General features: G+C 44.1%; 1 protein-coding gene across 1 annotated transcript in view; it reads left to right on the plus strand.

The window, feature by feature from the left end:
- The window catches only part of RAB40C (RAB40C, member RAS oncogene family), a 45,365-nt gene extending 36,099 nt beyond the window's left edge, over nucleotides 1-9,266 (plus strand). Inside the window, exons 4-7 of the mRNA XM_053364372.1 lie at nucleotides 771-831; nucleotides 1,584-1,661; nucleotides 2,591-2,813; nucleotides 6,086-9,266. Coding sequence (XP_053220347.1) covers nucleotides 771-831; nucleotides 1,584-1,661; nucleotides 2,591-2,813; nucleotides 6,086-6,366 — 643 coding nt within the window. The 3' untranslated portion in view covers nucleotides 6,367-9,266. The remainder of the gene's footprint in view (nucleotides 1-770; nucleotides 832-1,583; nucleotides 1,662-2,590; nucleotides 2,814-6,085) is intronic.
- Nucleotides 9,267-11,278: the final 2,012 nt, after the last annotated feature.

Genomic DNA, 11,278 nt, shown 5'->3' on the forward strand with positions numbered 1-11,278 from the left:
TTAATTTTAATTTTTATATTTAAATCCTTGTTATATTCATATTGTCTTTTGTATTTCTGATATATATTTTTTATGATCTGTGATATTGTGTGTGTTGACGCTGGTCTGTGACCGTATTAATAAATTCATTCAAAGTGAGGGCAGCTGGTGTTGAGCAGGACCTGGAAGTGTCTGCTGTAGCTTCTGTTGTGGTTGAATTCTGCCAGTAACAGCCTCCAAGAACTGAAAACAATGAGCTGCATCAGTAGATAAAATGGGAGTAATGAACTTGAACCCAGCTTGAGAGTATGGATGTTCTGGATTGATAAATAGAGCTGTAAAAAAATTTTTAGTTCTCAGATGCTAACATGTAATCTATATTCCTGAACAACCAGTCATTTGGGATATCTTTTGTATGTGTACTTGTGTGGAAAAGATAATATGCACTCTTACTAGTGTTTATTAACATGTATGGTAAAATTTTCTTGTGTATATTCTTCTGCAGGAAATATATTTGTGGGTACACAAGACTGGGATAAGTTAGAGTGTTCTTTTTAGGCGTGGAGTATGAGAGTGCACTCTACACAAATCCATATGTGAAGCACAGCATTTTGGGGAGAAAAATAATGACTTTTGTACAATATCCTCTTGTATAGTATGTAGTTCCAATTTTAACCAACAGATCACTGAATGGAATGGTTTTGTTATTAGCTAAGGATTCAACAAAAGGGTTGGGAAGGTGGAATGGGGAGATCTGAAAGCCATCTACTTTTTTCCCTCCTTCATTGTAGGGACACATCGGGCCAAGGGAGGTTCTGTACAATTTTTCGGTCATACTCCAGGGGAGCTCAGGTGAGTACAGTCAGCAGTGCTGCTTAGCTTCTGTTACTTGACTGCAGGCAAAGGTGCCACCTGCAGTCATTGCTTATCAGTTTGTTAATGTCTGGAAGTGAGCCAGGGGGAACCAGTGATTGTGTTTGGGGCAGCCCTAACAATGCATCCATATTGGTTTAGGCCAAGGGTGGTGCCCTCCAATTCTCATCAGCCTCAGTCAACATAGTCAATGGGCTGATGGGAGTTGTAGACCAAAACATCTGGAGGGCACCATGTTGGCTACTCCTGGCTTAGGCTACAGAATGATGGCTGTGCTGAAACTAGAGTCTTGCCATGGGGGAAAAAGCATTTCTATTTCTCTTCCACTATTTCTTCCACTTCAGACTGGGAATTCTGCTTGTGACCTGGGTCCTAACTTATCGCTGAAAACATCCAGCTTTCTGAAACATCCCTCTTGTATTTCTTTACACACGCACACACACCAAAAAAACTTTGTTATAGTCTATAGGTCAGGCGTGGGGTTGGAGGGAGCCTTCAGTAGGCTGGTAAAAGAATGGTTCTCAGAATTCCTAATCATATGACTAGAAATGGGTAGAATACTTTGAAAACCTTACAGTAGAAGTGAATTATATGGCAAAAAGGCAGGAAAAGAACACACAGTTGGGTGTGAAGTCACCATTGACCAACTTTAGGAGAATACCTTCTGCAAGTAAGCAACTTGGAATTTTTTTTTGTTTTAATTTGAACATTTGGTGTTCTGTTTCATACAGGGAATCCTCTTGGTCTACGACATTACCAATCGCTGGTCTTTTGATGGAATAGACAGATGGATCAAGGAAATTGATGAGGTAAGAATGGCAAAGACTGCATTAGACTTCCATAAACTTGGTCTTTTTATCTTTGTTCATCATCTACAAATCTGGTTCAGGGAATGTCAGAATTTTTGGTTTCCTGTTAGGACCTTATACTATATTGAAGCAAACTGTCAGTTAGGTACTATTGCATCCTGCTGCAGGCTGAAATGCTTCTATAACCTTCTATTGAGACCAAACACCCAAGTAAAAATCCCTGCACTAAGAAAACTCATATCCAGGTGGAGTCTAGGTTAGAATCTTTCTCCTTTGACAGGTGTTAGTCACCTGGGATCATTATAATGAGAGGTTATGGGTTTCAGCCTCACCTGCTTGTCAAAGTTAGCCCATGGAGGGGTGGGGAGATATTGGGATTCTGTTCCCAACCAGATCCACTTCCCAGTCCTGCCCAAGTGCACAAATTCTCTTATGTGCAGGGATTTTTATATGGCAGAGAAATTATTCATATAAACCCTGGCCTGTAGTCTGGAGTAGGATAGCCCAGACACAGGTTTACTACTTCAGAAAGGCCTAACATAGTTATCAGAAAATGTTATCTGTTAATTGCCAAGCATTAAGAGGAAAATATTTTAGTGCACTTAACACTAGAATGTAGAAGGGATGGAAGGTGTGGGCAGATACTGGGATTTGCCAAGCTTAAACCAGTTTCTAGTCCCCATTTACTCCCTGGAAAGCCAGCAGTGTACTGGACATGGCCTTCTCTAGATAGCAGCTTCTTCTATTGGACCCTGTGCCATGTCCAGATTAGGAGCACAGAACCCGGCCTGAAAAATGAAAGCACAGCATTGTCTTGTAAATGAGAAGTGCCAAATAGGTATTTTGCTTCCCAAAGGAAAAGGGTTGGAACATGAGCTTGGGCTGGCATGGAAGTGCGTATGTTCAGTGATATGTTTTTCTCTCTAAAGCATGCTCCTGGTGTGCCCCGCATCTTGGTTGGCAACCGGCTTCATCTGGCCTTTAAACGGCAAGTGCCAACAGAGCAAGCCCGCTCCTATGCAGAGAAAAATTGCATGACGTTCTTTGAGGTCAGCCCATTGTGCAACTTCAACGTGATTGAGTCCTTCACGGAGCTGTCTCGTATTGTGCTGATGAGGCATGGCATGGAGAAGATCTGGAGGCCCAACAGAGGTGAGCAAGCACCCACACCATTGTTCCTGCCATGCATTAAGACAGGAATAGATGTTCCAGTTGTCAGTCTTCCTTCTAGGATTTGGTGTTTGGTACACATGGCATTTCCACTATTGCTCTTTGAATTCAGCTACGGTAATTTGCCTCAATGTCATGTGTGATGTCTGTCATGTAAGTTACTGTGACTTAGCTTGCTTAATGATGATTCGCTCATATTAGTATGAATAGGGGAAATCTCACTCTGCAAAAACAATGAAACTCTGAAACAGACCTTATTTAGATATGAAACAAAAATGGAGCTCTATGTGCCTTGAGTCTTCTCCTCTAGAGACAATACCTGCCTATCTTCTTCTTCACTGAGCCCTGTGAATTTATTGAACTTGCTTTATGCCCCAACATACCACCCTGACTTTGGGTTCTCTCCATTGATGTCATTATCCTCCTTGTATATAGAAAAGAAACTGATTAAAAATAGCTTTTTGCATGCAGCACTGAACCAACTAGGCCAGTTTTTATATCTCCCATAGCTGTGAAAATAGGATTGAAAAGGCTTGGATATTGCAGGCTTGATCTTTTTATTAGAGTATCAACTTTCCCACTCCAGATTTGATTTCTTAAACAAACTTTATAGCATAAGCTAGCCAGCATTCAGTGAGTTGTTAATTTTCAGTTTTATCAATTGACACTAAAATTTCATGTTTTCTTGAGACCTCTATTTGACTTCTCTCAAAGTAGTTCAGTCATGGGAATCTGTCCAGCATCTTCCACGGTAGTGACCAATGCAACTAATTTATTCAGCTTGTTTGGATCACAGACTTCAGGTCCCCCCGTGCTGACATTGGGGGTCTTAATATAGAGCATGTGTGATATATTGTTCCATCCTTGTCAGTCATTCCCAGCAGCTTGATGTTTGAAGAGGCATTGTGGGCAAGGGAATATGAAGAGCAGCCTTACACTGAGCCATTCAAACAGCGCTTGACAAAGCCAGCTTCCTGCTTTCCCTGTGGGGTGCAGTTTTCCTTGTTGTCAGAAGATGGCATGCTATCATTTCTGTGGTGGAGGGATTCTTTGACTCTGTCATAGCTGACCTGCTCAGTTTCAAAAGAGCTCCCCTTCCACTCTCACATGCAAGGCTGGCAGATAGTTCAGCTTGCAAAAGTCTTCTTTGTCCTCAGCCCTAAGGGCAACTGGAACAAAAGGAAAGTCAAGAGGGCAGAGGTTCTTATCCAAGTCTCCACTAGGAGAAGGGATTGCTGCTAGTTCACATGTATACAGGTATTCTGAGATTCTGGGTAACAGGAGCACAGATAGGGAGGATAGTAACTTCAAGCACTGCTTCACAGCTGACGAGCACAGAAGTCTGGTTTAATGTACTTACTTTTTTTGGTAATATCTGTTCAAGTCAGCCTGAGATTTGTGGACTGGGGATTTCATAGCAGATTTCAGTAGCTCTTCCAGCTGCATTCAGGTGAGCGATTAGTTGCTCTGACCCTTTTGGCTCCCTGCGTGAAACTTTGCTAGTGACCTGAACTGTGTCAGGCCCTCAAGTAACAGAACTAGAATGCCTTCCTCTCTTCTCCCCCACCTCCCCCAGCAGTGACCTCATCAAAGCAAATCTGCCCCACCCCAGAGTAGTTGTTCTGCTTTGCAAAGCAGATGTTACAAGATTTTGCACACTGCTTAGAAAGAAACACGGGGCCACAGGTTCTCATGGGTGTGAGCAAGTTTGCTCATAGGGTCTCAGTCCAGCTGTGGGAAGGGATCAGAGTTCAGGGCTGTTTGCCTCAGGTTGCCAGGGCTTGTATACTTGTCAAATCGGAATGTGCTCTGTTCTGAGGCATGCAGCATGTCTGCTCACCTCTAGACCAAGCCTGTCCTCCCTCATTGAATTTTCAGGCAGGGAAGCCCTCTTCCAATTTTAATTGCAGTCTCGAGGGCTTTGTCTGGAAGGGAATTTATATGCAGTGTGTCTTCTGCAGACATGACTTAGCCAGCCAGTCGGCTTTCCCGCCAGCCAGTTGTGGGGAGGCATTAATTACTTTGACAATGGCCCAAGAAACCTGATTAACGCACAAGAATATGATTTGGGAGAAGATGCGGGTTCATTCCCAGCTCTAAAATTCTGTTGGGCATGTCACTAATTCTCTAGCTTCAGTTTCTTGTCTGGAATGTAGAGAGAAAGAGAGAGAAAGAACTCTGCCTCCCTAGAAGAGTTGTTATTGAATACTGAAACACATATCAGAGGCTATAGGAATGTAGCCATATAAACTGATCAAACAGCCTAAACTCAGTGTTCTGTGCAAAACCTGGGGCTTCTGCTTCCCAATGCTATACTTGGTGTTACTTGGGGCTGCAGAGCCTTGCATAGCCATTGGGATAGTATGGAGTTCAATATATTAAATGTTTTGAAAATAAAAGCACGTTTCTAGTCCTCATAGTTGTCAGGAACCATCTTATGGGGAAATTAGCAGTGCCAGCTGGACTGGACTGTTGAACCAGGCAGCTTTGCTTGATGGCATGACTTGATGGTGTCCGCTGTGCTGGAAATAGCGCACAAGTCAAGCTTTGTACTTCTGGCCAGATTGGTTGGTTCCCTATGTAAACTGATGTCACAATAAGTTCTGGTGTGTGCTATTGCAGGGTGAGGAGAGGTATGTGTGTCAAGAGCTGCACTTTCAGGTTATGCAGCTGTGCCCCTACTTCAAGATGTCTATCTAATGAATGGGTATATATGATTTTATGCTAAATATTCAAAAAATGTTCAAGGTGGATTACAAACATGAAACAACAATTCCAATTGATTACTAAGATAAAACCAGGTAAAACAGATTCAGCGGCTGGAGTGAATTAACCAGATCCTGATATTGGAGAAGGGGCTGAAGGATGTCGCTGTGGTGTTGCACTTCTTGAAGTGTTAATTTAGATAGATTGTGGGTTGACTTATTCAGTGGAGCACTTACAAAAGGAAACTGGTAACCAGAAGCGGGCTACACTGATCTCTTGGGCTATTTCCCCTCCAAAGAATGTATGAAAATGTAGCTTGCTGCAGGCATACCTTTAAAACTACAGGATTTGGGATTTATAGGCTCAGCTCATCCATATACAGGTCCACAATGCTAGCTGAAACTGGGGAAGTGCCTGACACCTGAAGAACTAAACATTTGTTCATGGAAAATGGTATACTCGCACCAGAGCAAACGATACAAGAACTGTTCCAATCGTACATCCTTTCTAATCCCGTATTTCTTTTTTATTGCCTCCCACATCCACAGTATTCAGCCTGCAAGACCTCTGCTGCCGTGCCATTGTTTCCTGCACGCCCGTCCACCTTATAGACAAGCTGCCCCTTCCCGTCACCATCAAGAGCCACTTGAAGTCCTTCTCCATGGCTAACGGCATGAACGCAGTGATGATGCACGGCCGCTCATACTCCTTGGCCAGCAGCGGAGGCGGGAGCAGCAGCAAAGGCAACAGCTTGAAACGCTCCAAGTCTATCCGTCCGCCACAGAGCCCACCACAGAACTGCTCGCGCAACAACTGCAAGATCTCTTAGCAAGTCGGTGCTGGGGAGTGTCTCCTCCAGCCACGCCCGCCCACTCACTGATGTACAGATGTTTACACACACGTAACCCATTCCACTGGGGTCTCTCCTGGCGTTCCTCTGTGTCTCTGGCAACAGTGCCTACAGGATTGGCATGGAGCTTGTGGGCTGACGTGAGGTTGGCAGGATCCCACATGGCAAGGGGGTGCTGAGCCAGCCTTCCCAGAATGCAGTAGGTGTGCCCCTCACCCTGCTCTGAGGGGCAACTGCATGGCTGCCTCAAGGGAATGACTCTCTTCTTCCTGCGAGGGAGGAGATGGGACTCTGTGCTGCAACTTTAACCTTGCGCTCCCAAGTGGATTGCTGGTGCTACAGTGAACATGACTCTTTTTTTTAAAAAAGGGGGTGAGGAGGCAGGAATTATAGCAACTTCAACCCAGATAGAGTTCTGCCTTTACCCAACAGAAATACCATGATTGGCTGGGGATCCTTAGAAAGCAGGCTGCTTGACATTTTCACTTATTTATAAATATAAAGAGATTCTCACTACTTTTTTCTTCTTCTTAGTTCTCCTCCATTCCTGCCTTTTTTTAAAGAGAAGGACATCAGGGGGGAAATGTTGTGCTGCCTTGTAAATAGAAGTACTGAGCCTTGAACCCTAGGGCTAATTGAAGTAGGAGGGGGGTTGACGGGGGTCAAGGAGCAAAATGATCCAACACTCTGAGAATTGTATAAGACTCACAGGGTTGCTGTCATTTTTTAAAAAAATTCTGTTTGTGAAAGGAGGTAGGGATTTGTTCCTCTCTTTTCTTTTTGACTTAGATTTTCCAGACATTCCTGGTAACAAGTGCATGGCTTAAATGGACAGCAAGGGCAGGGTTCTGAATCATACTGCTGTGTTTGTGGGGATGGGGTGGGGGGAAGAGAATGAGGGTGGGGGAGTCCTGACTACATCTGGAATTGGTTAATGACTGATCAAGCCATCCCTGCCTCCCAGGAGGCTTAAGGCAAAAGGTTAGACTGTACCAAATCTCAAAAAGATCATGGCGGGGGGGTGGCGGCGGGGGGAGACGATCATCAGTAAATGCTGCTCTTTTATGGCTGTTCATAATTACTGGGTTGTGTGAGGCATGGGGAGATCTGGGGCTCCTGAACAAAACCTCTCCTGCAGCATGTTCTCTGGCTGGGCAGAAATCCTCGCATGTTACTGCGCTTTTGCTTTTGTAGTCAGCTGCTTGCTTTTGATGCTCTCTAGCCCTGTGGTGTTGTCAATCCTGTTCATACAGCTTCTCTGAACTACAGAGTTGCTCAGGGAGCCCAAACAGTCTTAGAAATCCAGGGCACACCTCCCCACCCCTCCCACCCCCATTAACACCTTTTCACTTTTCAAAAATCAATTTATTCACCAGAATTGTACACAGATAGTAAAAGCCTCTCTTATAGCATGCATAAGAGTATTAAGATTGGTGGGGTAAGGTGGGAGAGGTGGAATACTGAGAAACAAATTAGTTGCAGCTTCCGTGGCTCTTTCCTTTGTACACTGCCCTGCTCTCTGTTCACTTAGAGTACCCTGTGCTGCCACAAATGCACATTGGGCTGTTGTTTTAGCTTTGGCTGGAGTTGAAATGGATGTTTGGGGAATATCTTCCAGCCTGTCTTAAGCTAAAAGGAGAGGCTGGCTTGATGGGAAACGAAGCAGAAGTGTGCAGAGGGTGAAGCTACAGTCACCTGCTGGCTTTATTGATAGAGCATATGAATTGCATTCTGGAATCTTTGATTTATTCACCTCCTTCGCCACCTAGTTCGTTCTCTCTCTCTCTCCCTCCCCCCCCCCACCATATTTATCTCAATCTATCTCTCCCTGGTGAATGTCTCCTCCCAGGTGGCTTTCCTCAATACCACCCACCATCCTGCCCAGGTCTGGCCACTTAACCTTATTGCAGATTGGAAAGGGTAGTATGATGCTGCTGGTTGCTTGTCATGCAGCTGACTAACCCATTCTGTTCACGAACTTTGACAGGAGCCTAGCTGGCAGAGCTGCAGCTTATTGGCTGCTCCAAGATGGCTTGGCACGAGGGGTGAGCCAAGCCCCGCTGCTGGCATGAGCTCAAAGAGGGTGGCGGGGACAGGTCAAGGGCAGGGGAACGCCTTTAGCGGCATCTCATCGGGCTGTGAACAAAGCCAGAGCCAAATCCAGGGCAGGAGCATGGAAGCTTGGAGATTTACAGGGCATGTCGGCACAGCCACGACCACCTGTTGCCGCTTGCTCTAAATGGAGTGGGAGACAATCACTGACTCAACAGCCTGGCATTCTGGGGATGTGCAGTGAACAGGTGATCTAGGAGGCAGCCTGGACACAGCCATCTTTCCACCCTTGGTTTTAAAATAGCTACTTCCCAAAAGAGCTATAGAATGTGCATTGTTTTTCTGAAGAATTGCAGGGAGTGCCCCCCATGCACCCCCCCCTGCTTGGCAGGCTGTAAATCCTCCTTATTGTGTCTCCAGCATCTGATATCACTTGTACATAATCTGCTGGGACAGGGTGGCCATGGAGCTTTTCTTACCAGAGCAGAAGAGTTCAACTACCTGCACTTGTTCTTTCTTACTTGTACATGCATAATTTTCAGTCTCACCTAAATGCCTGTCTTTAATTTTCCCTTCTTCTTTTTTTTTTTAAATCATGGCAAATTCTGTGGAATGAGACTCTTTGGAATGTCTGTCAATCAAAGCTGAACTTGTACCTTATTTTATTAATGTTCAACTCAAAGAATGTGATCTGATATCAAACACTAGAAACTAGCTGCTCTCCCACACACGTACCATTCCTCTGTTTTTAATTCCTTTGTACAGTAAACGTTGTTAAACTGATGGTTTTTATATAAATTAAAAAAAATTATCTTGTTTTAAAACCACCCTGCAGGCTCTGGAAGTTGTCATTGACAAGCAAGTGAGCTCTTTAAAGGGGTGTTGCTGAAGGACAGTGGGAGGGCAGCAGAGAAGTGGGGGAGGCTGGGCAGGATGGATTTAAGGGGATTAAGGGGGCTTGTGGCTCTGGGATATTCCCAGGAGGAATGGTGGAAAGCACTTTGCTAACTGCCTCATTTGAAATGAACAGGCATTTGGCCATGGACTGAAGGCTTGGATCAAAGCGGAATGCTTTCTTCACACTTGCATGACTTGAGAGAATCTCTATTCTGTGCCAAGGGCATGGATGTTTGCACACCAGCCCATAGATCCCTTCTGGAGACTTCAACCGTGCTTATTTTAATTTTTTAAAGAAAAGAACTTGTTAGCATTGCAAAAAATAAATAGATCTGGCCTTGGTACAATTTGATGGCATTCAGACAATGAAATCCTGGCTTAAGAAGCCAGGATACTTAAACACACCATGCGTCCACTTCATATACAGCTCATGTACACTACATATACATGAGCAAGGAAACGAGCCAGGAAGCCACTGTTAACCATGGTTTCCCATTATGTCCAAAACAGGAAACAATGGTTAATGGCTTCCAATCAAGGGTATGATGCCATGGTTTAAAATTTGGCTTATGAATCCTGACTTGTTTAGAAAGCAATTATGCACAGTTCCCAGGGTTCATGCAATGAAAAGCATGTCGAACTGCAGTTATACACTTTACTCTTTTCCTATGAGTGATGGGGCTGCATGTGTGCTGGTGCACAAAGCTCATGCATTTCCATGCATATTAGGATTTGCGCATCTGAAGATTTTACATTACACGTTACATTGCAGTAATTGCTCTACGTTGGAAAAAGGCAAGAAAATGCATTTAAAAGCGCTTAAAAGATTATTCACTTTTATTATGTGTGCATCCCACCTTCTCTCTGGGAACACAAGGCAGCAATACATGGCATTACAAGTTATTTCCCATTCTGGCCTGGGCCAGCCCCAGACTGACTTTGTTTCAGCAAGGTCGCTACCTCGTGGACCTTCAGACTGTTGCCTACTCCTTATCAACTGTACCTCTGGAACTGAGTAAAACACATGTCTGATACAGAGTAGACACTACAAGCCTTCAAAACTACAAACTACAAGCTTTTGATATTGTGGTTTTAAAGCCTCTCTGCCCCCCATTACAAATGTGCTTTTCTGCTGCTGGGGAAAGATTCAAGATAATGGGGGGAGGTACACAGAACAGAGTAATATAGCACATTCATTTGAATGCCTTTCAAGATCCACCCAGCATTCCTGCCTATGTAGTTATGTACTGGTTAGAGCCACGGTTACAGCATTCACCCATGAGAGGAAGAAGAACCCAATCCGTAGATGTATAGCAAAGTGGCTAAGCCTTAAATTGCGTCCTGTGGAGGCCTGAATCAAGTTCCACTCCACCGCAGACCTCCCCATCATCTATAGCACTGAGCAATAACAGCAACCTACCTTTCTGAATTGTACTCCTTTCCACAAGTTTCATGTATGTGAAATAAATGAAAACACTTTTTAAAGAAGCTAAGTATGGGCATGTTTCCTTCTTGTAATCCACTCTGGAACTTCAAAAAGTGGCCAGGTTATGTTCCAGATCTTAAGAAATTAGCCTTCAATTCTGCACCCATTTTGCTAATTTCTAGTATGGAGCATATTGGAAAATATAATGACCCAATTTTGTGTGTACTGCTAAATGGTTTAGTGTTACATGCATGAGTCTGGGGCTACTAACAAAGGAGAACAGGGTGGGTATAAGCCCTGGCTCACTCATGTAGCACTAATACATAGTTTAGCACTGTCTCTAAAATAGCCAAAACAAGCTGCTTAAATTGGCATCCTAGGTTGCATGCAAGTTTCTCCACACTGCCGTTTGAAAGAGTGCATCAGGGACTGCCTACTCTAAAAAAATGAATATTGATGTATTCTTTCTTTTTTCAGTCTTTCCAACAGGTATGAAAGCAGCATTTTCTCTTTTTC

The sequence above is a fragment of the Podarcis raffonei genome, chromosome 14, assembly GCF_027172205.1.
Source record: "Podarcis raffonei isolate rPodRaf1 chromosome 14, rPodRaf1.pri, whole genome shotgun sequence".
Taxonomy (NCBI): domain Eukaryota; kingdom Metazoa; phylum Chordata; class Lepidosauria; order Squamata; family Lacertidae; genus Podarcis; species Podarcis raffonei.